Below are 24,652 nucleotides of genomic sequence, written 5' to 3'. Positions count from 1 at the left end.
ATAGTCTGTGAAACAGCGTTCAGCCACTCCGGCTCTCGAGCACAATTACACTGGAAGAGGGGGAGGGGTAAATGTAATTTTTCAGGTATTTGCAGATTGTGAAGGTTGATAAAATTGAGATCCAGATGACTGCAGTTTAACTTAAATGAGCATTAAATACAAATCTGCACTGGAACTATATAGACATGGACGTTATAACCACGGCAGCTTATTATGAAAAAACTACGCATGCAAATGCAAAAATTAAAGGCTCACACACACATACATCTCTTTTTAAATTACTTTTCCATATTTCCAATCATTTATGATTACTGATCAAAGATAAAATAAAATCTAATTCAGATTCATTAATGAATCATTCAGATAGATTTGGGAACCTATTCCTCAAAATGAACTGATTCAAAGCACTCAAAAAGGACATCACTAAAATTATTCTTTTGAAAATAAAATAATTAAGCTCTTAAAATATGACTTTTAAGGCTGTATTAATTACCAAGACTAACAAGCAAATTTAAAATTCCCTGATATTTTTGAATATTCCAAGACCATGGGAACCCAGCTAAGTCTGATTTCCTATCACTGACCTGATGCAATGTGTGTGTGTGTGTGTGTGTGTGTGTGTGTGTGTGTGTGTGTGTGTGTGTGTGTGTGTGTGTGTGTGTGTGTGTGTGTGTGTGTGTGTGTGTGTGTGTGTGTGTGTGTGTGTGTGTGTGTGTGTGTGTGTGTGTGTGTGTGTGAACCTATGCTCTTCCTTCAGACAAGGCCTTATTGAGCAGGTGATAAATATGCTGGGTGGGAAACTTCCTTCCTATATATCATAATACTTGTATACCCAAGCAACACCTCTTTTTAAAATACTGTGTATTATTTCATACAATACCTGAAAAATATTTGTGTATAACAATGCAAATGAATCATTTAATATATCAGTGTAACAAATCATATCCATTTCAAGGCAAAACAGTGTTTGCAATGGAGTCTTAACTGTGGTATGGCTTCAGTTCATAAAAGCAGCGTTTAACCTGCACCCTGGCTTCTTGTTCTTTTATTTCACCAAGAATACCGCAAGTTGAAACAGGAAGAGTTGTTATAATAGACTGACTGACCCCTTTATGGTTTCCAAAAGTCATTTAAAAATCTAACACAGTTCTTATTTTGCAGTCAGCAGTGAGATAGAGAGAAATGAATGAGAGTCAAAGTGAATGTTAGAGATCAATACTCATACCTGAGTGTCTGTTGGACGTGTTGCTGCATTACATTCTGTGTCATCCATGACAGAGCCGTATGAGCCAACCACACACTTTACAGCTCTCATCTGATAACCCGGGCCGCATGTGGTAGTACACTACATGCAAAAAGTCAGTTAGTGACAGTATCTAATTTAATGTTACACAATAATGCCTATGCTTTATTCTGTTGAATAAGTTCAGATTTAAGACTGTCCACTATGGCTCGCTGGCATCAGTCCAGCACTGATGTGATAAGCACCCGCATGGGCAACCTGGGACGCGGGCCAGTAATTTGTCCACCTTTCTCCTTTTCTTTATCTCTTTTCCTCATCGCTGACTTGAGTGCAACAAGGTCAAGCTTGTGTGGCAGAATTTGCAGCTAGAATGCATATGCTTCAGTAAAGCACCTCAAACATGCATTTATCATGGTTGCTTAATCTATGCAAGAGTGATGTCTAATCTCTATCATACTTTAGGACTTAAAGATAGTTTGCCCACAGAAACACTGCAGATTCTGTGATTCCCCTGAAGAAACTATGTGCTTTTCTAAAGATAAGCATAAACTGCTCAATTGGGTAGAAAACACACTATCCATGACTGGATGATATTCAAAAGGCTGCATGTTTAGGAGAACGAAAAGTTTTAGGCACATTATTATTTTCACTGGAAAAATTGTTTTAAGCCAGTTATTTATATCTCTATGTCAGGAGGAAATATCAGTTTACATTTCCAAACATTTCTTTTGCTATTAATTGTAATAATCCAGTGAGATTTTTGCATGCACAAGGGACAAGAGCCGGTATGATCGAATCTCATCATCATCGAGTCTGTCTGGGATTATATGAAGAAACGGAGACAGACTTAATCCAGAAAAACGGTGGCAATGTCTTCAAGACGCTTGAAGAAACCTACCTGCAAAGCTACAGTACTCTGAAAAGTTTTAGGCACTGTCTGTAAAGTGAGGATGCTTTTCAAAATAATGTCATAAATTTTGTTTTGTTTTAATCAATTAACTTCTATTAACTAAATCAAATCAATATTTGGTGCGACCACCCTTTGCGTTTAAACCAGCTTTTGTCCAGGTACACTTGCACATAGTTTTTCTGGTAGCTTTGCAGGTCGGTTTCTTCAAGCTTCTTGGAGATGTTGCCAGATCTCCATGTGGAGCATGCTGGCTGTTGTCAGACTCCTTGTGCATGCACAAATCTCACTGGATTATTATAATTAATAGAAAAAGGAATGTTTGGAAATGTAAACTGATATATCCTACTGACACACCACAGCAAAACCTACTTTAAAAACCTAACCTACTGTATATATATTATAATAACAACATTTTTGGTCTATTACTGCTTAAATAGAAGTAGGCTACATCCTATCTTTCAATCAAAAAACGTAAGATCTCTGCGGACAACATTTAAGACTTGTTAGGGTCTTACATTTTGAAAAGTAAATTACAGATATTTGAATTCTTTTCAAGGCTCCAAGGACACCTTATAATAGCATAGTTATCTTTGTTTTGGATGTGCTCACCATCAGTGCAAAAATACCAAATATTGTTCTTTGTCTAGTCCCTAACCTCATCCCATTTTTGTGGTCGATTTCCGCCCACACCGCAGCTGTGATAATCTTTTTTCAATATCCAGCAGCAATGACTGCACTCCTGGAAATTACATTGCACTCATCACAATGTGCTTGAATTTCCATTCCACTGGCATAAGCATCAAATATACTCATTGTAATACCTGTCATACCTAAACATGACATGCACCAAAACAATGTTTTATTCGCAGCAATAAAATAAATGGTTGTTCTCACCTGTCCCCATGGTCCAACCTGCCAGGAGGCACATTCTTGCTGTTGGCAGGCCTGTACCGACTCTGGTTTGGATGAGTCACAGAAACGGTCATCCAAACGCTCCTCTCCAAACTGACACCAGGTCTGGCGGTGTTTATAGCCCTTGCCACATGTCACCAGACACTACCAAATGAATCCAGAAGGAGCATATTAGCAGTGGTATAAGTCATAAGTCATAATTATACATAGTCTGCATAAATCCAGATTACATTTGATGCTACCTATGTAGGTGTTTACCTCTGACCAGTCTCCAGTTTTCCATTGAGGACACTGGAACTCATTACAGGGTTGGACAGTGAGCTTTTCTTGTGGGTTGCACTTGCTTTCGTCATCAGCCTCTGCTGACTTTCCACACATTGCACGCCTACGACGTGTTCCTCCTCCACAACTCCTGGAGCACTAAATAACCAAGAAAATATCCTCATAGTAAGTTATACATCACATAAATATAGTCCATATTGTACATCAATACAATTTAGCAAAGGCTGATTTGAGACCAGAGGCATTTCTCACACCTCAGACCAGGAGGAGTACTCCCATCCACCAGGGTTGCAGTCTCCATGGCACACTTCCTTGTCATCAGGCTTGCGCTGACTGCTGCAATACCGATCGTCGACCTTCTGGGTCTTTCCATCCAACCTGCTCTGTTTGGTGCAGTAAATCTCCACAGTTCGGAAGCCCAGACCGCATGTGGCTGTGCACTCACTTTTCCGAGCAACGTGCCACCTGTAAATTAACAAAATGCCACCAGGATAAACCTAATTTAGTTCAATTTCTGGTTTCATTACAAAAAATACTCTACTGTTCAGAAGTTTGGAGTGGGTTTTTGAAAGAAGTTATTTATTTGTCAGTTATTTATTTGAACAAAAATACAGTAAGAACAATAATATTGTGAAATAAATGTTTTGTTTTTTAGTATATTTTTAATTTACAGCAGCCATTACTCCAGTCTTCAGAGTCACATGGTCCTTCAGAAATCCCTGATATGCCCACTGAAGTGCCTTTAAATGGCAAGCATTATTCAATATATTGAAGTAATTTCCACTGAAACAGGAAGACAGCGTGGGACATGTCGAATAGCACTTACCCTTTTTTTAAAAAGCCAATAACGTTTAGTTTATATCACAGCTTGACCAGAGCTGTACAGCTCGGTAAAGCCGCAGTTTCCTCCTAATCTTTAACCGTTTCTCCTCCTAATCTTCTCCATATCGCTTTAAAATACAGCATTCTGTGAAGAATTCAAATGGGTCCGATATGTTTTGTGGTCTGAGCTGACTCGTGCCAATGATCCTCTCTGTGCTATCATGTCTTTGGACCGGAGCAGACTGCGGCAGCGGTTTGTGTGACACTATCGTGAAACCAGACTTAATTTGCCCCAATGGAAAGCATTTTGAACTGTCTGAATCATTCCCTATCCCCTATATAGTGCACTATGTGCCATTCACCATGTAGAAAATAGTAAATGTGAGAACAAGTGACCGATTCCAGCCGCAGCTTCAGCATCTATTTATAATCTAGGGATGCGGGATGCTAGAGAGCATTTGATTGGACAGAAAAGGTGCAGAGTGAGGTCATCAAAATTGTTGATCCATTTTGGCGCAAGTGAGAGACTGTTAATTGTAAGTTTTGAATGCTTATATCTTCTAAATGCGAATTTTGTAATTGTTTTGGAGCACACTAGCTTATAGACAACAGTAAGGCTAACATATTTGTACTAAAAGCCAAAAAACTTTAAGAAACATTTCTTCTTATTATTAATGTTGAAAAAGCTGTGCTTTCAGGATTCTTTGATGAATATTAAGTTCAAAAGAACAGCTTTTATTTAAAATAAAACTCTTTTGCAATATATAAGTGTCTTTTCTGTCTATTTTGATCAATTTAATGCATCCTTGCTGAATAAAAAAAACCTTACTGACCCCAAACTTTTGAACGGTAGTATTTGTTTTTGTTAAATAAAACACTCAATGTTTTTGGAACTAGTGAATTGGACATGTACCTGAGTTCACAGTCTGTGTTGCATGGCTCAGTGATCACAGCTGGTTTAGGAGAGCCATGGCACCGCTGATCAGACACCACCACTCGATCCGACTCACGATTGCACAAGATCTTCCTCTTGCGCTCTCCTAATGCACATAACATACAGCACAAGACATACACAAGTTCTAACATATGTTTGTGATCTAGAAAGAAGAAAGAAAGTTCCCCATTCCATTTTCCAAATTTCCAAGAAATACTGAACTGGATGACCTGACAGCATCATATGCCAAATTCTAAACTGACATTTCTGGCAAAAAATTGTTGCTTCTCTCACACCCACCTTGGCACAAAAGACTGCAATCCTGCCACGGGCCGTATGCATCCCAGAAAAAATGCTGAGGTTTGTCCTCTATGGGAACGTTGTAGGAATACCTGACATCAGGGTTGTAGAGGTTTCCTACGGATAGCACCTAGTTGGTAAAAAGATCACAATTAGACCAAAAATATCATGTTTCAAACGAGTTTAAAACTTACTGACATGCTTCTGAACTGTTCAAATGTGAAGTTGTGAGATTTCACAATGTTAAACAACATATAAGTTCGAATTAAATTCAGTAAAGCCATATTACCTGGATAATAATCTCCTCTTCTATGCGGTCAGTGCAGTTGATTCTCTCAACGACATGGTCAGAGCCACTGTATTCAATAACAGCATTCCCTACTTTGACTTCCCTTTTAAACATACTGACCACAAAATCTCCATTGAGTAAATATTCTCCACGGCTGTTGGACAAGGCTGCAAAACAAAAATGAAACAACATGCATGCATGCATGCTTTATTTTCTTTATGTTAAAGCTCACATTGTCAAAGCAAATATTCAGGCATGCCACAGGATAAACAACTAAAGTAGTGTCCATTTTTTTAATCACAAATTTGTCTCACTACAAGACCTGCATGACCTAAGAAATAAAACGTTTTCATTTACAGTCAGATTTAGCAACAGTCAGGGCAGATTAGGCTAATCGGGGTAAAGAAATTCAGTATTCCGTGAAGAGGCCACGTCTTGCTCTACTGAAGTCAGTATGCTTCAAAAATGCACACTAATGTGATTATGTAGCTAATTTCCTGAGTTACTTTCCTCACTACTTCACACATTACAGCGTCCAACCCCTGTTCCCTCTCCCCACCACCTACACACATTCAAACAAACCCTTTCCAAAACATCTACATTCCTGTCTTGGCCTAAACCACACATACACTGTAGATAAACATACATAAACACACACAAATACGCCAAATAAACAGAAACATGCAAAGATATCAATAAACACGCACACACACATGCACTAATCTTTTAAAAACAGCGCATATTTCCATAGGTTTGTAAAGTTCAGGAGCTCTTGCAAAAGCCCTTTGTAAAGCTTGCAATAAATGTTTACATCAATTCACCTACAGTATAGCACATTAGCCTACTTTAGCAATGACACTAGATACATTTTAAATTAGGATTGTTTAAGAATATGCAAATCAATTTGACAATGTCACAGACATCCCACTTCTCCCGGTAGATCCGGGAGTCTCCCACATATTGATAGCGACTCCCTGATGCCTGCAAATTAGATACAATATCCCGGATATTGAGCAAGCCAAAAAAAACAAAACGGTATCCATCTGGTATTAAAATGCGTTTCAAATGCATCTCCCTGTGACCACTTGCATTTGGATTTTTTTCGCCACACTCTACATTCATTTCATTTTTGCTGCACAAACACTTTCGAATGAACCTGACTTACCAGGCTTAAATATGAATACAATGTTATATAATATAGTATAATATTATGCAATGTCCTGAATTCATTGGTGGTGGTGTGTGTGTGTGTGTGTGTGGGGGGGGGGGGTTGTGTGTGATTTTAGATATATTTTACTGTAATGTTGGATATTTAATTGTATGCCCATTTTTGTTATTTTTCCATTTAGATTACCTTTGCTGTCATCTAACGATCATTTAATCTTTAACTAATTAAACTAATCATTTAGAAACACTTTAAAATGGAATCTTTAGCAAATCTCATAATGAATATCCATTTTTCATGCGGTACATTATAATGTTGTGAAAAAAAATCTAGTTTTAATTTCGTAGATAATATGAAAATCATTTTCAGCATCTGTATTGACCAGAATTTTGCTGGTCAGTGCTTCTCCAATTTTTACTATAACATATTCAAGTTTTATTTAAATCCTCTGAAATACGGAGGCCCACAAATGACATCCAGGGGAAATGTGTTTTGAAAGTGCAGTAAGCGATTTCTGAAAAACGCTGTTGAAAGTGGATCAGACCGAACACACCACAACACACTTGTAGCCAATCAGCAGAAGGGGGCGTGTCCACTAATGATGGGGGAGGAGAGAGCGAGAGTGAGAGGGAGATTTGAAGAAAGACTGTAGAAAAAGAGATGGCTGATAGTGTTACAAAATAGAAAAAGTCAGAGATCAGGCAAGTGTTTTAGGATCTGCGTTAATATTAGAAATGCTTTCCAGCGCTGGAGAGACCTAAGCAGCCAGGCCTGAAAACAGACACGGATGTTGCGTTGTTTCTGTTCCATACATGAGTAACATTGGTTTTGAGTGTGTACTGCTGGCGACTAACAAAAAACACTTGCTTGTATATACTCTTCCTTGTCATTTGTTCATCATTTTCACTTTATTTTTCGCAGAGCTTTATCTTGCTTCGCTTCTGCTATGAAAAAGATACATCCACTCTTTCATTGCGTGTTCGCGCATTTTGGGGGCGGAGCAATACAAGAAGGGGCATGTTTGGGTTGATTTCAAATATCAACAGTGTTCAACAGCGATTCTTAGAAATCACTTTCTGCACTATTAAGTAAATTGTGTGCATGATATAAGTCGTTCCCTCGTTTTACTAAATCATGTGCACAATATGAATGATTATATGGAACGTCCGATTTAATTAAAAAGAGGGAATGAATTAGTAAATCATGGCCACGATTTACTAAAATGAGAGAATGAATTCTTAATTTGTGGCCACGATATAGGCTTATATATATTTTCTGTATGTCATGTGCAGGGCAACAACATAGCAGAAATGAAAAAAAAAAGTTATATGCTATTCTATTTAATGTCTCACCGAGGTAGTTATCGTCCTCTGGTTTCCCTGAGTAGCTGTGTTGTCTCACATCTATGTTTGTAGCACCACTGGGAATTCGCACCACAACATTGTAACCTGTAAAAAAAAGCATAAATCAATAAAATATTCTTCCTAAAATATTATTGTTCTTTTATTCTGAAATTGTGCTGAACTCTATGGAACTGAAGTGAATCAAACAGATTTTGAACTTAGCTACTCTGGGTTACTTTGACTGACATAAACAGAACTGTACTAAACTGACAGCCTGTGTCACCTACCATAATGCACTATGTTGAATGTTCCTGCAACAGTCTTGCAAGATGAGTTGTCCCCACCACACACCCCGCACTTATCTCTCCTGGCCTTGGAATTCAACACATGGTCACATCCTGCTTGCTGTAGAAACAGGATGTGGAATTAGTTCAGAGGACACTTGAACATGATTATACAGGAATATTCCTTCAGATCATGCAGGATATTTATTGATTTAAGTTGCATTTTCACTCCACATACACACACACAAATGCACCCACCCTGCACAGACCCTGAACACAGATGTCGTTGGTGTCAGGCCCACACTGTGTGCCATCAATAACTCTGTCCCTGAGTTGGTAGTAAGCTGTGCTGCCCGCCACACGACAGAATAGCTTACAGCGATCCTTCATCAGAACTACAGCACACAGAGACATCAGAGAGACAGAGATAGTTAATACAGTCTGACCTCAACCCTACTGTATTTAGGACATTGATAATATGTTTCTCATCACAGCTTTGTACAACGCAATTATCAAGTTAATTGAAATTTAATTGTGTTTGGTAATTTGATTTTGAAAGTATATATGGAACCTTTCAAATCATCATCGTGTCTCAAATCATGAGGGAATTCTAGGGACTTGTTTAATATGGGTTATACATACCGAAGGCAATTATGTACTGGTTTAACACTATGTTTAATCTAAAATAAAATTAAGAAACGTATTCTATAGGGACACCCTCAACAAACCCTGAGGCCAAATGAGCAGAGACTACTGGAAAACGTAATATTTTTTATATACTATTATAGTATTTATACATGTTTTTAATTCACTTTTTGTATTTTTATGTTAGTTTTTGCAATTTTGTCAGTTTGTCATTTTTATTATTATTATTATTTTAAATTGATTTTTTTTTTAGTTTTATGATTTCATTTATTTTAATAAACAAAAACAATTGTTTAAGAGTTTTTGTTTTTAATTAACAATAAAACTGTTAAAATATTAATATTCTCCCAAGTGAGTTCACCCAAAAATTAAAAGTCTGACATTATTTGCTCACCCTTTGTTTATGGTTATTGTTACAGAAGAACACAAAAGGAAAATTTTTTGAATAATCTTAACGGCTCTTACAACATGTCTGTTAAGCTCCCAAATTACAAAAAGTGCCATAAATGTAGCTCAAAACTACTTGTGAACAGACCGATATTTCAAAAGTATTATTCACTGAAAGTCTTCTTCTCCATTGAACGGTTAACTCTGTTAACTGCTGTTATCGGATTATTGAATCAGTGTGTTGAACTTTTAAACCGGATCATTGAACAAATCATTCTTTTGAGAGGTTTCTTTCAATTGGTTCGTTTCTAAACCCAGATTCAGATCAGATTTTGCATAAGTTTACTGGTGATAAAAATTATTTTGTGGTCTGCGTTTGGTGTTTTGTTTTTGTCTTTTCTGGAAGCTTAACAGACATGGTCCCTATAATCTGTCATTGTTTGAAAAAGACCTGCATGTATATTCTTCAAGACATAATTTTGTGTTCCACAGAAGAACGTTTTACAGGTTTGTAATGACATGACAGTAAGAAATTAATTTTTGTGTTTTTTATGAAAACATCCCCCACGATGTGCCAGTTGCAATCATTGGAATGAATGCCTTACTTCCGCTATACTTTGGCACCCAGCGGACATTTGGAGGTAGACCATTGATGTTGAAGTGTAACCCATCAAAGTTGGCACACTGTTCCTCCCTGAAGTCTTTCTTTTGCTTGGAGCATGGCTCAGAGTTACAGGAACGGAATTTCATCCTTCGTCCAACACAATACTTTCCCCCATTTCTGGGCCTAAATATCATAAAAACACACAGTCAGAGCACATGGTCACATTGGGAAAACTTTATTACAAAATCCTTTCTTAGAAAGTCCTTTCTGTTTTCTTGATTATGTTTCTGTCCGACTGCAATTTAAACAGAGCAAAGCCTGCTGTCAACTCAAGTGCACTTTTGAAGAATATTCTTTTTTAAAAAGCATTTGCTGCTGCCATTTGTCAGGGAACATTGAGAAACCTGGTGCCAATTCACAGTCCATTGAGGATGCTAGACTACAAAGAGCGGCAGCTTACACGGGTCGGTTGCACTCGCGCACAGCGATCTTGATTCCCCCTCCGCAGGTCCTTGAGCATGTGCCAAAGGGACTCCACACGCCCCAGGCCCCCTCTATTGGAACGGAATCGTGCTCTTTAGGGATGCACAGGCCATGTTTACAATGCTGCAAGAGGAGAAAACAGAGAAATTGCAGAATCAGTCATGACTGCCACTAAGAATGACGAAGAATGCTATTGATACACAGACAACATGATTCAATTCAAAGTCTCTTTTGTTTCACTCAAAAGCACTCCTTGTCCAGCATCTGGTTGGCTGAGTTGTTTAATTTCAACAAACTGTTTAGTCAATTGGAACAAAATGACACTTATTACACTTATGCATTTGGCACATGCTTTTATCCAAAGAGCATTGCATTCAAGGTGCACATTTACATTTTTTATCAGTTCTCGCTTTCCTATAAAGTGGACCCCATGATATCGGCGTTGATAGCACTGTTAAGTCATTTAGTTTGTTTTCTTAATCATACAAATCTCTTTCATATGATTCATATCAACATTTTCAGGTGCAACAAACTTCACGGAGCGAAGCATCAAGCTAAAGCACTACGCTGCCTTTTCATTGCACATGGGTCAAGCTTTGATTTAAAACAGTTTCATCCAATGATTACCAGACAATCCACATATATTGGGTGGTCTCATTGTTAAAAATCAAAACAAGATGCAAGATACTGATCCTATATCTAGATAAATTGAGTTGCATGATACCACAGCAAAGGCATTCCATATGAATTCAGCCATATGACATTCAGAGAAAAAACTAAGCATTTGCAGCAAGTTAGTGTTGAGATACCTAGCAACCTTGTAAAACTGCCCTTTTGTGATGCTATCTGCAGTGCTTTTCATATGGAGGTCACGAGAGATGCAATGCTGTTTACAATCATTACCACTGCATAATTCTGACTAGAGTTCACAATCTGGGAAACATTGTAAAACAAGGGCAAAAACAAAGCAATATATCAGTGTGGACGAGTGTCACTGTGGAAGTGATTTGGTCGCTATTTGGAGGAAATATGTGCTTGAAGTTACATAGAAGAATCTGCTTTTCATCTGCTTTGCAACTCCAACATGGGCAGAAATATAATGTGTTTATTGCATGAAGTTCTTTCAAGAGACATAATGAGTATATGTCATGGTATTGAAATTAAACAAAACTATTAACATACAGCAAACTGTCCACAAGCAACCAGCCTTGTTTCATAATAGGAAAAGCTAGAGGGATAATCCACCCAAAGATGAAAAATATAACTTCAGAAACTAAAATGATTTCTTCATGTTGTTCCAAAACTGTATAACTTTCTTTCTACTTCGCAACATATTTTTGGAAGGTATTCAAAGATTTTTTGGGGAATGTTGGGGTCCAAACAACACTGGAGCCTGTTGACGTACATTGTACAGACAAAAAAACAAAAACAACGCTGAGACATTTTTCTAAATATTTTCTTGTATGCCCCACAGAAGAAATACAGGTCAAACAGATTTGGAACGACATGATGGTCAGTAAATGATGACAGTTTTCATTTTTGGAAACTATTCCTTTAAATAATACCAAATGTGTCCCAAGAAATGAGGGGATTTCAGATCTTTATATTTGTTATTCAGTTTTATTTATTTTTTTTACACTCGTTGACAAGGGCTGATCGCTGGGGTCCCATTCTGTTTCACTGAATCAGAACCCTTGCCACATCCCAAAAAAGGGGGGAATAGCTCTAACACAATTCCAAACACTGTACATGTTGCTGTAAATGTAGTTTTCTGAAGTGCTTGCCTTTCCTGGAGAGCACTCTGTCCCGTCAGCCCATGGCATGTGTTGGGTCCGGCAGCCACGCTGGACTCCTTCTGGACTGGTGCACCACAATCTCCGGCACTGTGTCTGCACAACATCCAAACACTTAAATGTTAGCTTTAACATCTAACTCTTACACACAAAATTTGTAATGATGCCTGTTTTCTGCACATGTAACATGCTTTGAAAGTCACTTATTTAAAACCAGGTCCATGAATTATTTCAGAATAGATAATACACACTAGAAGATGTCAGTATGTTATGCAATTCCTTGAGGGATCTTCTCACCATATATGGGCACACCTGTGTTCCAGGCCCAAATATCAGCTCACATTGTTTATTGACGCTATATATCTGTCCAGGCAGCTGCTGGGACAAACTGTATGGCCTAGAAACCGGCTCATCGAGCAAACACTCACCATACCCTGTGCTAATGAGAAATGATAAACGAATGAGCTGAAAGAAAACAAAACAAACAAGAGACAAACAACAGAAATGTTCTCAGTAGGTGATCGAACACACACACAAAAAAAGAGAATCTGTTCCGTTTGCTACAGATGACGCTGTTTCCATCTCAATTGAGAATGTTTAGAAGAAAACAAATGCATGCCAAAGCTGGACATTAAACATTCGGTGGTGCTCATCTTCAAGAGTCCAAGCCAACATCACAGGCTAAATAACAACCTGTCACTGTACGCAGTGTAAAAGGGGTTTACATACTCGAGGAACTCTGTGATGTATTTCCGACTACATTTGGACCACATCCAAGGATTGGTGTAATAGTTGAGCGTAGGGGCCATCACATGTTGCTGGTTCTTGACTCCATCCTCTTTGCATTTGTTACTGTCATCGTGAGGCATGTTGAACCTGAGGGCATGATTGAAAACACACACATGCGCACACACAAACAGGACAAGACGATGAGTAGGTTCAGGACACATGTGATCCACACAGTATCTGTAAGACTGACCAATATCAGGTATTTTCACATTTGTACTATGACCCTATGAAAAAGTCAGTAGAGAGAAGTAGTGACAGGCTGATATATTCGGCAAGCTGATTAATTGGCAGTCAATTTAGAAAATAATAATAATAAACCCATCATTTAAAAAAAAAAAAAATCATATTATGCAGGATAACTGATTAATGGCTGATTAATATATTTGATAAAACAACACTTGTTCTAGATACATTTTAAAATAAAAAATTCAAAAATAAAATCAATCATTTTAAATACTACAAGTGAATTTAAGCATCACAACATTATGATGTACAGTATGTAGTATGGATATTCATTTTGAGATTTGCTAACGATTACACTTATCAGTGTTATTAAATAGTTTTTAGAGATTTTAAGCGTCTTTAAAGATTAACTTTAGTTATAAAAAGTGTTAGATGACATCGAAGGTAATCTAAATGTAAAAATTTGCATGAACAATTAAATATCCAATACCATAAAGGATAAAAAAAAATATGTATTGTAAATATTTGTTCCAAATCTTTAGTAAATATAGTGTCAAATTATATTGGAGAAGGTGGTGTACACGGCATTACACTGTACAGCACCAAGACTAAATCCGTACTCAAGCGCACGGCACTGATGTCACCACCTGCCACCGGATAAGAATGGAATTCAAAAAGGGAGTTCTTTTAGAGGTAATTTTTCATATGACTGTACATGCGAATTTGGTGTAGATGCATTTGCCAATATTGTGGGATAAACGATAGCCTTTAAATGAGGATGTTAGCCAAGCTATGGCTGAAATAGGTACCATCATGAGACCGTTGTATTTGCCATGGTATAATTTATTTAGATTATTTAATATTTACCTTTAAGACTCTATTAAACTAAAAAACAGAGTATAACTGAGTAGTTTAGTCATTTCTGCAAAAGACCTTGAGAAGTTGCATATCAGACACAGACACACTGTTATCGAACTGTACAAAAGGCAATGACATCTCCCCCAAACATCCAAAAATGAAAGAAACACTACTAATGTTTTAAAGATAATGTAGTTCTGGGTATAATAAAAGCTCCTCTCAAGCAAAGTCCATATGACAAATAGCATTTATAATGCAGGTGATATTACAGCCGCAAAAAGTCTTTGGACACACTTAAAACTTAAAAATTCATAACTATCATTGTGCTACATAGCAAAACAACAAACAAAAGCACAATTATGAAGCAAAACATTTCACAAAAACAGTACTCACACATGGCCAAGCTCATGAGCGATGGTGAAAGCAGTACTGAGTCCATTATCCTCATTAATACTGCAACTTCTATAAGGATCACAAACTGTACCCAGCTCAGCAAGACCTAAAAATGCATGAGAGAACACAAAACTAAAGGAATATCAATCATAGCTGTTGTTGTAATTGCCATCGTCAACATCATCCTCATTGTCAGCTTCAGTAGGATTATAATCACTCTTTTCACACAAAGATTTACCTAAAGTGTCACACTTGTCCCGTGCTCGACAGATGTCCTGCCTAAAAAAATAGAACAAAACTTTACAAATTTAAGAAGTACTTGGATACCATTTTATATCACATGTGTCCATGCTGTTAATTGCATTCTACTTTCTGCCTTTGTAGCCTTGAAAAGTGTAACCCAATTTGAAAAGTTGTTGCACCATGAATAATTAAAAAAACACAAGATCTAAACCCTCCCATAAAATCTCTTTCACCTTGTGATTAGGATGGCAGTGTCGTGATGTGAGTGATGGTTGTCATCCAGGTGGTTCTGACTCTGCTGCCATATGCAGAAGTTTTTCAAAGTGGCTTGTGCATTGAAAGAGATAGTGGGACCATCCTGCAGAAGAATAGAGACAGGTGATGCTGAAACATTTGAATACATTTACCCTTGCAGAAATAATTAGGGCTTAACTGTAAAGAACTACTTAAGCACATTTAAAAGAGGTCTTAATGCTGAACTCTTACCGGCTCATTCTTTATAATGACCAATTTCACAATAACAATGTTAATCAGGTTTCCAATGCTGGGATCCTTATAGATGGAGGAAACCTGAGTGAGAGAATACAGACAATTGAAATTCATTGTCAAAGCTTCTAATTTCTTCTCAAATTACTGGCCCGAGAGAGTTTCAACAGTTTAAACTTATATCTGTCCGGTTTTGGCCTTTATCCCATAGTTCTTATAATACAGTTTTACGGTATACTGTAATGCCATATATGGTATATATTACATTATAATACACACTCTTGCCCTAAGCCTCCAAATTGAAAAAAACCCCTTGGTCTTGAGCCACCACTGCAAGGATCTCATGTACAGGAGTATAACATTAAACACGGCTGCCAAGAGTTCCAACAGCTTTTGAAACTGTTTCACACTGATAGCTTGGCCTAGTCTGATTCTGCTCACCACTGAGACTCGATACGAGCAGAAATCAGTCGTGCCTGCATGGTAACCGAGTCCCAAACTACTTCTAGAAAAGTTGTCCTCTGAACTGGAGAAAGCATACTCTTCTTGGAGTTCAGTCTTAGCCTCAAGCGCCTTATGTGGGCGAGGACAACATCTCCTGTGACTGAACTATTAATAACCAGTCATCGATGCAATTGAGTACACGGATGCCCTGGAATTTCAAAGGAGCCAGAGCTACATCCATGCACTTTATGCAGGTGCAGGGAGACAATGCTAGGCCTAACGGAAGAACCCGATACTGGTAAGCTTCGACCCCGAAAGGGAACCTCAGGAACTTACTTCGTTGAGAAAGGATAGAAATATGGAAGTATGTGTCCTTTAGATCTATCATGTTAAACCAGTCCTCGGATCTGATTTGAGTCACAATAAGAGGAATCATCAACATTTTCAACCTGTATCTCCTCAGAGTAAGGTTTAACTGACTTAGATCTATGATGGGACGCAACCCCCCATCCTTCTTTGTAACTATGAAGTACCGGCTGCAGAACCGAGACTCTCTCTCAGAAGGAGGAATACGCTCTATGGCCTCATTCGCCAAGAGAGGCTGAACTTCCTGTTCCAGCACCTGAGTCTGCTCAGGGTCCACTACCGTAGATAACACCCCGTTGAACCTTGGTGGTCGAGAACCGAACTGGATTCTGTACCCCTTTTCTATTGTACACAGGACCTATTGAGACACATTTGGTAGAAGTTTTCACACTGCTGATCAATTGGCAGATCGATTTCCTGAGGGCTCCATGAAGGAGCGGGTACACCCGAGCTTGAGAGAGCTCGCCCTCAGAGGCCTGAGACTTGAGTCAGGACCTCTTCCCTGAAGCATTCCTGAAGAGAATGAGGAAGCTTAGGGCGAGAATGCTGTCTCAACCCCCAAGCTTGTTGAGGGGGGGCTCGAGAAGCAACACTTTCCTTCTGTTGCTTTCCATGTGAGGAGCTGTAGGCTTGTGGCTAGGGCTGCTCCCTGCCATATTTGTGAAGGTATGCACCAGCCTGACCTGCTATCATGTAAGCCTTGCCCACCAGAGATGATGAAAAGGGCTGGGCCTGTCTCAAACTCCTCCGTATGCTCCATGTGCGACCCCCATGATCTAAGCCGCCGCATCGCGGCAGACGCGGGACCCGAACCATGGGGGGCATGAACCTGGCCATTCTCATCAAAGAGGGCCAGGCAGGAGTGGAGCGTTCTTAATGGGAGAATGGGAAAAATGTTTCTTGGCCATTGAGAACTAGCTTGTGCTGCCAGGTCCTGCTGAGAATGCAGCCTTTGCCAAGATCAAAATATAGGTCATCTAACCTCCCTGTGAGTTCCAATGAAAAAACATCTAAAGCATGCTGTGAATGCAACATACCTGATTTTATTTGTTTTATATTCACATTCATCAAGTCTGTCAGACACATTCAGCCCATGCTAATGATCTGTCACATAGACCTAAAGCATCAGACACAGACCCATCAAAGCAGAAGACTATTGATAACAAGGGGGAACTTACTATGGACATCAGTGTAAGAATGTAGTGCTGAAGGTTGCTTCCATGATGTTCCACCATCTTGCTGTCTGCCACAACCATGACTTCAACAAAACGGGGGTAGGAGAGGAAACGCTTTGATCTCCGGTGTGGCTTGGAGTCACTGCTTTCATTAGCGGAGTTGTGCTTGTTTTCTGAGGAGGGGAAGGGGGCAGAGAAGAGCCTGGAATTAAGAGTCTCCAGGTCGGACAGCATGCTTGAGGGCAACTTTCTCTTCAGTCTGTTCCTGTGTCTGTGATGTGGCTCTATGTGTCCTGGAATGAAGGAGGAGAACAATACAAATAATATGTTAAATACTACTAAAATATAGCGAGTTAAAATAATTGTATTTTATAAACTGTTCTATATATAGGAAATAATGAATGAAAGCAGCCATTTGGGCTACCATACTATCACTATATCACAGGGTGATGTCCAGTGATAACCAGCAAGTAATTATGAATCTAAGGAGGATTTACCATGATCTACTGTATATTAGATGATCAGATGGACTGTAGAAAGTGGCAAACCTCCATCAATTGAACATACAAAGCTCTTTTGAACTTTCTATTCTATTAAAAAGAAATGCGCCACAAAAATATTAAGCAACACAACTGTTTTCAACAGTGATAATAATCAAGTAATGATGCTTAATATTCAGCTTTGCCATCACAGGAATAAATTACATTTGAAAATAAATTAAAATAGAAAACAATTTTAATTTGCAATAATAATTCACAATATTATTGATTTTTTTCTTCAAAGTACTGCAGCCTTGACTGTTACTACATTAGACTGTTATAGAGCTTCATTTTAATGACAACTTAAAAGCAATAAAAGAACAGTCTTAATTTCCATGAGCTTAAAATAGGACAAAAATTCAACACAACCCTTACATTCTACTATGGTTTTTGCACAAAAATAGCTGGGAATCAAAATGAATCATATTTCTTCCACTAGAAAAAAAGAATGCCACAATGGAGTTTTCAATAAAAATCATGCGATCAAAAAAAAAAAAAAAAGTTCTCCCCCCAGCACTTTTGGGGGCCAAATTTTCCATTACATAACACAATACCAAACTCAAAAAACAATGCTGCCATTGAGTGTTCTTGATACATAGCACTGTGCATTAGCCCTATCTAAATTTATTTTTGTAATATTGAATTTCCAAACACTTAAAACTGCCATTGCTTTACTACAATGCAGCTCACCACGTGGCTTTCATGGTATTGTGCCTCTTGAGTTTCCTTATCTTCAAGCTACAGGAAGTGCAAGAGTCAACAGGATTTTGAGGCAGTAAACTAAGATTGGACTGATACCAAGAACTTCCAATGATTTTTCATGTTCCACTGACTTCTACTCAATGACATTTGAAAACAGAAAAGCAAAGGATGTAAAAGATACCATGAATGTTATAGTATTTTAATGCCAATAGCTATGTTTCCAGTCAAGGTTGCGAATTTAACTTATATGCAAAATTGGAATATTGCATAAAACATTTGCAAATTAAGCAATGTTTCCATTTCATGTTCAAGAGAACAAAATCCTCACTTCATGGTAAAATTGGTACAAAATATATATAACAAAAATGGAAGCTGCTGCAATCGGGGAAGCCACTGTGGCTATTTTTTCCTAAATTATGAATGACTTGCGTCTCAGAGCGCACAGAAGAAATGCCTGCTGTTTGTGAATGCAATTAATTAAGACACTTCTGGGAGGTCATTATACCAAATAATTCTGATGACAGACTTTGCCTCAGACATTTTAGAATGATGAAATCAACATTTGAGATGCTGTGCAATGAAATTTGTCTACTATTTACTGCAGTTATCCAATCACATCCACTGTCACAAGTCACTTGAGTTTTTTGTTGCGCATTGAGGGATTTTTTCAGTAAATGTGTTTCCATCATAGTTTATGTGCATGCCTTCTTATCGGATAAAAAAAATGATCCGCCTCAACTGAGCGCATACGGTTTTTGTGCTCATTTTTAGAGTTTATGTGTATCTTGGTGTTTCCATCCAGCGTTTTTTAATGCAATATATCCGAAAATGTGCATACAAATACTGTAGGTGGATGGAAACATAGCTCATATACTTATAGCATATCTGTTTCCATGTCTAGTGTGGTTGTGACACACTCATATAACCATGGTCATATTTAGATTTACAGAATTGTAACTGGGTAAGTTAGTTATGAGTTAACATACCATTTTCATAGCTACACAAAAACAATATGGTAATAATTTAATGATTCTTATTTTGAAAAAGAGGACATAATGCACTTTTTCAAAGTTTTAATTTAGTTTTTTGGGTCTACTAAAATGTTCCTCTCTTCCCTCTCTTCTGTCATAACAGAAGTTAGTTTACAGTAGTTCCTGTTTCTATGAAGCCCCTCCTTCCGATAAGCACAGTGTGCTCTGACTGGTCGGCTGGACCAGTGTGTTGTGATTGGTCAACTACTTCAAGCATGTTTCGGAAATGTCAAGATCCAGTACAGTACCTAATGTTGAATTTTTGTTAATGTGACTACTACATCATTGGTTTGCTTTAATGTTTAAAATATATCTAATGTTTGTCATCTTAAAACTTTCCCACTCAAAATGTAGGACTTAGGTGTATTCCTGCTTACCTGAAGTTTCACATGCAGTCAGATCATCCACACTCTTTTTTGAGGCATCTTTTCTGTACACGACATGAGGTTTGATGTGTTCTTCTTCAAAATGTTCACCATTGTAGCTGTGAAGGGGCTCCACAAAAAACTCCCCTTCTGGTGACCTGAAAGTGCCAAGCTAAAACAAACAACAACAATGTTTAAATTGGTCCATGGCCAGTAAAATCTATGCACACATAGTGTGTGACTGTAAATTGCCCTTACAACTTCCCCCTAAGATTTTATTTACGTACAAACCCTAAGTGGCTGATGGAGTGATAAAGAAAACATACATTGCATGCATATCAGTATACTGGCCTCTGGGGGGTAATGAATGCAGAATGTGGTTGATAACTCTGAAAATTCTGCTACATTTACAAAGTATAATGTTTTGAAATGTGACTTCTCTAATAGATAAAGCCAGCAAGCAGCACATTGCAATTATTCCCCCCTTATTTTCAAGAAGAAACATACTAAACAGTTTTGAGGCCGGTTATTATATTACAAAGAAAAAAAAAAGGATTCTAGACAAATTGTTTGTATAAACCTGTATTGTATGAAGGGATACAAACTGGCCATCACGAACAAGCTTGACTTAATTTACTTATAAAATATTGTGTGCATATAAACACCTGTGCAATAAATGTTTATGACATTAAAATGCCATATAATCTTTGCTACAGGCACTGTAAGCTAATGGGGGTGGTTGTGTAGTTGTTTTCTAGACAGGTAACCCAAACGTCATAGGTTAAAACCCTGAAAGAATGATATTTTGTATCAGATTCGTGACAATTTCCCCAAAATGTAAGTTAAATCAGTTCTTTCTATATTTCATGGTTTTCAATGAAAATCTACAGCTCCCATGATAGCACATTTCAAAACAATAGACTTGTATTGATCATTGTTTTCTGACAATGTTTTCTGAAATCTAGCCAGGATTGGGTGTTTGTTAAGGGAACATATAGACCTAACTAATAAGTTTATGAGTTTGTGTCCTCCATCGATACTTGTTAAAGAGATTTGTCAACAGTCATTCTTTTGAGTCATGTTTAAATGTTTTATCTTTTCAATGAATATTTGCAGGTAAATGCCACCATTATGACGGTGTTTCTCCATTGACGGCTATTCAAAAACATCAAAAGAAGAGTAACCATATATTCTTACTAATTTTTTTTTTATTTTTTTTTAACACATAAATTGTATTTATGTTACTTCATTATGTTATAGCAGATGTCTTACCAGTAACAGATTGTTTTGGAGGGTTCCTAATAGTGTTCAATTATTATTATTATTTATCTCTCTGTTTGCAGAAACAAGTGATCAGTGAAATCACAAATGTTCCTGGAACTGAGACAGCCAATAGTCTACTAGCCTACTTTCAGTCTACTTTCTAAGACATTTTCAGCAGGGAGATGTAAATTCACAGTGTTGTTTCGTGTTGCCTAAATGATAGGTTCTTAATTAACTAAATCATGGCTTTATGCAACAGACTGTATTATGACACATGACATTCTTCACTTTTCTTTTCTTTTTTTTTTTTTCTATTGAAGTGTTTTTATTGGAATGGTTAGACTTTGAGCATGCATTGCTGGGATGTCAGGGACCACGTGACGACGAAAGAACCGCTGAATACGTTTTTGAACAGGTTCTTTGAAAGAACCAATTCGAATCACTGCTAGTTCCCACGACTGCTCTTGATCTGTGAGAAACGCTGTTACATGGCGCGAAATTACGTTCACATCAGCAAATGACATCTGAGTCCCATATATGGACTGCCGTTGACGTCAGCACTCTACTGCTACTATATGCCACTGATGAGTGAGTGTGCGTCACCAGCTCAAGTAGCGCAATTTTGTAGTACGATCGATGATGTAGCCTACCAACAAGTTTGAGAAAATACTTTCTAACTGACCTGCCTCATGTATAGGCTACAACTAACTTGCACCACATTTCTGTTCAAGTAGGCTACTAAAACTGCAGCCTAATCACATACAAAAGATTAAGTAGCCTACATATGAACATTTGCAAAGTTTCCGAATGCTTACTGCTAGGCTACCTGAATTGCACAAATTAGCCTGTGATAATGATAATCGTTATTATTAATATAGAGATAATAATAGTACGTCTTTTAAACTCACCAAACCGGAGCAGAGGCTGATTACTGCAGTATGGTCCTGCCCAGCGTTCACATGTCCTTTATAAAAGCAGTGCTGATACTCCGTGTCCTCCTCCCCCTCTTCTGAATTCTGACCTTCACTGGATGCTCCGAGTATCGTGACAGTGTAAACTGGGGCAATAAATCCCGACTCGAGCGTAAGGTTAAGGTAATAGTCCTGCCCAAAGGCAGATATTTGATAATAGACGTGTGGGGAGGTCCAATGATGGGAGATGTTGCCGGTTATTGGGTCGGTACTCCGCTTTCTCCTCTTGAAGTGCACGCCCGTTGGCAGTTTGTCACCGGCTTCATTCACTCTTGCCGGAGTTACAATCTCATACGCGCCAAACTGCGGTAATATCGCTGTGGACGAGAACAGAGATTTAATAGTCAAATTCAGAAACAATGGATCATTTTATGAATGCCGTTTGCTGTGTAGGCTTATAATGAGCGTAAATTGCACGGCACCATAGGCTAACAGGTAAACTGAAATGTAACAGGGTTGACAGTTTTACAATTTAAGTTAACGTAGCCTAGGCTACAGTAGGCTACAAGATAAACTACAATTAATTGAAAGACAATTCAATCGATATTTCTATAGAAATCTCCTTTTTAGTTATCGATAATCATGGTAACAGGGTTGACATTGTACTGATAAACATACAAAAGTGACGAAAAAGGATACCTTTTCATACTTTTGTTCACTTCTTGAAAAACAATTATAAGAAATAAGTTTTTGTTACTTAAATTAGGGCAACATGAAGGTAACAGTGTTGATGCACACCCTATCAAAACTTCACGTCTTCTTTAATAATCCATCCATAGCCTATCCATGCCACAAATCGCAATCAAAACAGTTGCCATTCTAACAGACTCAACCAGATTAATCAGGTGTCAGTCAGTTGACGTTTCAAACTATTACTCGAGGACTCTTTAGACTGCTCGCTATGAGCTCTGAAGCAAGCGACGAAAGTCATTCATTCTCTGCTACTCAAGGTACTGAGTTGAATGAGAGAGAAAAGAGCACGAAAAGAGCCCTTACCTTTCTCTGAATCTCGCGGACTCCCTGTTGAAGTAAGTGCATTCATGAAATCAGAGAAAAATAGAAAAAAGCTTAGTCCCCAGAAGAACAAAAACATGATTGTCCACGTTAAGAGAAATGAATGCAAGCAAGCCCGAATACAGTATTCCGCTGTCCCTTGAAGCCGCGCTCAGCCGGGCTTTCTGCCGTACGGTTGGCACATTCAAAGCGTTTCTCCTCTACTTTACAGAAGTGACTTCCATGTCGCTAACAAGCGCTCGGTCGGAGCTCTTGGTTTGCATGCATAATAGCAGAAAGGGGGTCGATGCAACTGTGGTGGTCTCCAGTTTGCTGATTACTTTAGCCGAGACTTGGGCGTACTCTAAGAGACACCCCTCTCTTAGAAAGCCACTCCTGCCATATGTGTCGCTAATGTAGCGTGCAGACTAAACTTCTTTTCAAAATCACTAAACATATTACTCATAATGATCGTCCATACGTGCGTTATGTTCTTGTTCCAGCTTCAGATTGTGCTGTTAAACTATACAGTCAGTTAGATAAGCACACCGCTGCTTCTCACTTAAGTTAGTTCTTAGTAATGTTCACGTTAATACAAGCAGCATTAAAATAAGTAAAGAGTCATTAAGTGTAGAGTAGAATAGAATATGACATTACTGGTGAAGTCCACTGAGGTTTCCCTATAGGACAACCCCTTATACATGGTAATTTCCCTCTTTTTAAGCATTTGTGTCTGTCCCAAGACATTTATCCCATACATGTGCATTTATATGGATTTACTGGCATTTATATTACTGACAAGTGTTTTTCAGCGGCCGATGCTGATATCAGTGATTAGAAAGCAGGTTGGCCGAAGACTAATAATTCTGATATATGTGATATTATAACTTAAAGCAATTGAGATGCATCCCTATGCATTTTGCCTAATATTCACTTAAATATATATCAATAACAAAGGTTACTTTGGACTCTAATTGATCTTAAGAAGACTTTGATGAGCTGATTTTTAAATCACTGCATAAACATCTTGGGTCGATACACATTGTTCCTTAAAGCCACAGACTCTTATACTTTAGGTATTCTCTATTTACAGTTACACTATCTTCTCTGAAGTGACTATAAATCTGCCGCTTCATGGGATTCATTGGCTTATAGATTTGGACAAAGCAGAGTACACGGTTTTCCATTACAGCTATGTTTTAGGTTTAGATGAAAGGAGTTGGAGATCCTATCTACACTGTAGGATTTCCTGGAGTGAATGTGGATTTTACTGTGCACCAGCTGTAGGCTCCTCAATGGAAAGTATGAATGAGGGAGAGAGAGGCTGATTGTAGCGTGTTGGACTTGTAATAGTGTATCAAGGGTGACCTCAAGTCAGTGTAAACTTCACTTCCTTTGATGAGATGATAAGAACTAGAAAGCTTGAATGGATGCTGAAAGTTGGCTTGAGTGTTC

The 24,652-nt window shown here is 38.1% G+C and overlaps 1 protein-coding gene across 1 annotated transcript in view; it reads right to left on the bottom strand.

Moving 5' to 3' along the window:
- adamts9 (ADAM metallopeptidase with thrombospondin type 1 motif, 9) overlaps positions 1-23,362 on the bottom strand; it is a 31,307-nt gene extending 7,945 nt beyond the window's left edge. The window contains exons 1-23 of the mRNA XM_081358321.1: positions 23,201-23,362; positions 22,142-22,521; positions 19,983-20,142; positions 17,337-17,626; positions 15,349-15,432; positions 15,096-15,220; positions 14,858-14,898; positions 14,620-14,725; positions 13,126-13,272; positions 12,694-12,835; positions 12,388-12,492; positions 10,581-10,726; positions 10,122-10,303; positions 8,743-8,879; positions 8,488-8,605; positions 8,210-8,305; positions 5,693-5,859; positions 5,404-5,533; positions 5,083-5,209; positions 3,602-3,812; positions 3,324-3,485; positions 3,048-3,209; positions 1,226-1,345 (exon numbers count right to left, since the gene is read on the bottom strand). Of these exons, the coding sequence (XP_081214447.1) occupies positions 1,226-1,345; positions 3,048-3,209; positions 3,324-3,485; positions 3,602-3,812; positions 5,083-5,209; positions 5,404-5,533; positions 5,693-5,859; positions 8,210-8,305; positions 8,488-8,605; positions 8,743-8,879; positions 10,122-10,303; positions 10,581-10,726; positions 12,388-12,492; positions 12,694-12,835; positions 13,126-13,272; positions 14,620-14,725; positions 14,858-14,898; positions 15,096-15,220; positions 15,349-15,432; positions 17,337-17,626; positions 19,983-20,142; positions 22,142-22,521; positions 23,201-23,297 (3,435 nt within the window). The 5' untranslated portion in view covers positions 23,298-23,362. The remainder of the gene's footprint in view (positions 1-1,225; positions 1,346-3,047; positions 3,210-3,323; positions 3,486-3,601; positions 3,813-5,082; positions 5,210-5,403; positions 5,534-5,692; positions 5,860-8,209; positions 8,306-8,487; positions 8,606-8,742; positions 8,880-10,121; positions 10,304-10,580; positions 10,727-12,387; positions 12,493-12,693; positions 12,836-13,125; positions 13,273-14,619; positions 14,726-14,857; positions 14,899-15,095; positions 15,221-15,348; positions 15,433-17,336; positions 17,627-19,982; positions 20,143-22,141; positions 22,522-23,200) is intronic.
- Positions 23,363-24,652: the final 1,290 nt, after the last annotated feature.

Source organism: Scardinius erythrophthalmus (genome assembly GCF_964197995.2).
Source record: "Scardinius erythrophthalmus genome assembly, chromosome: 25".
Lineage (NCBI taxonomy): Eukaryota > Metazoa > Chordata > Actinopteri > Cypriniformes > Leuciscidae > Scardinius > Scardinius erythrophthalmus.
This window is presented reverse-complemented; position numbering and strand designations above follow the sequence as displayed.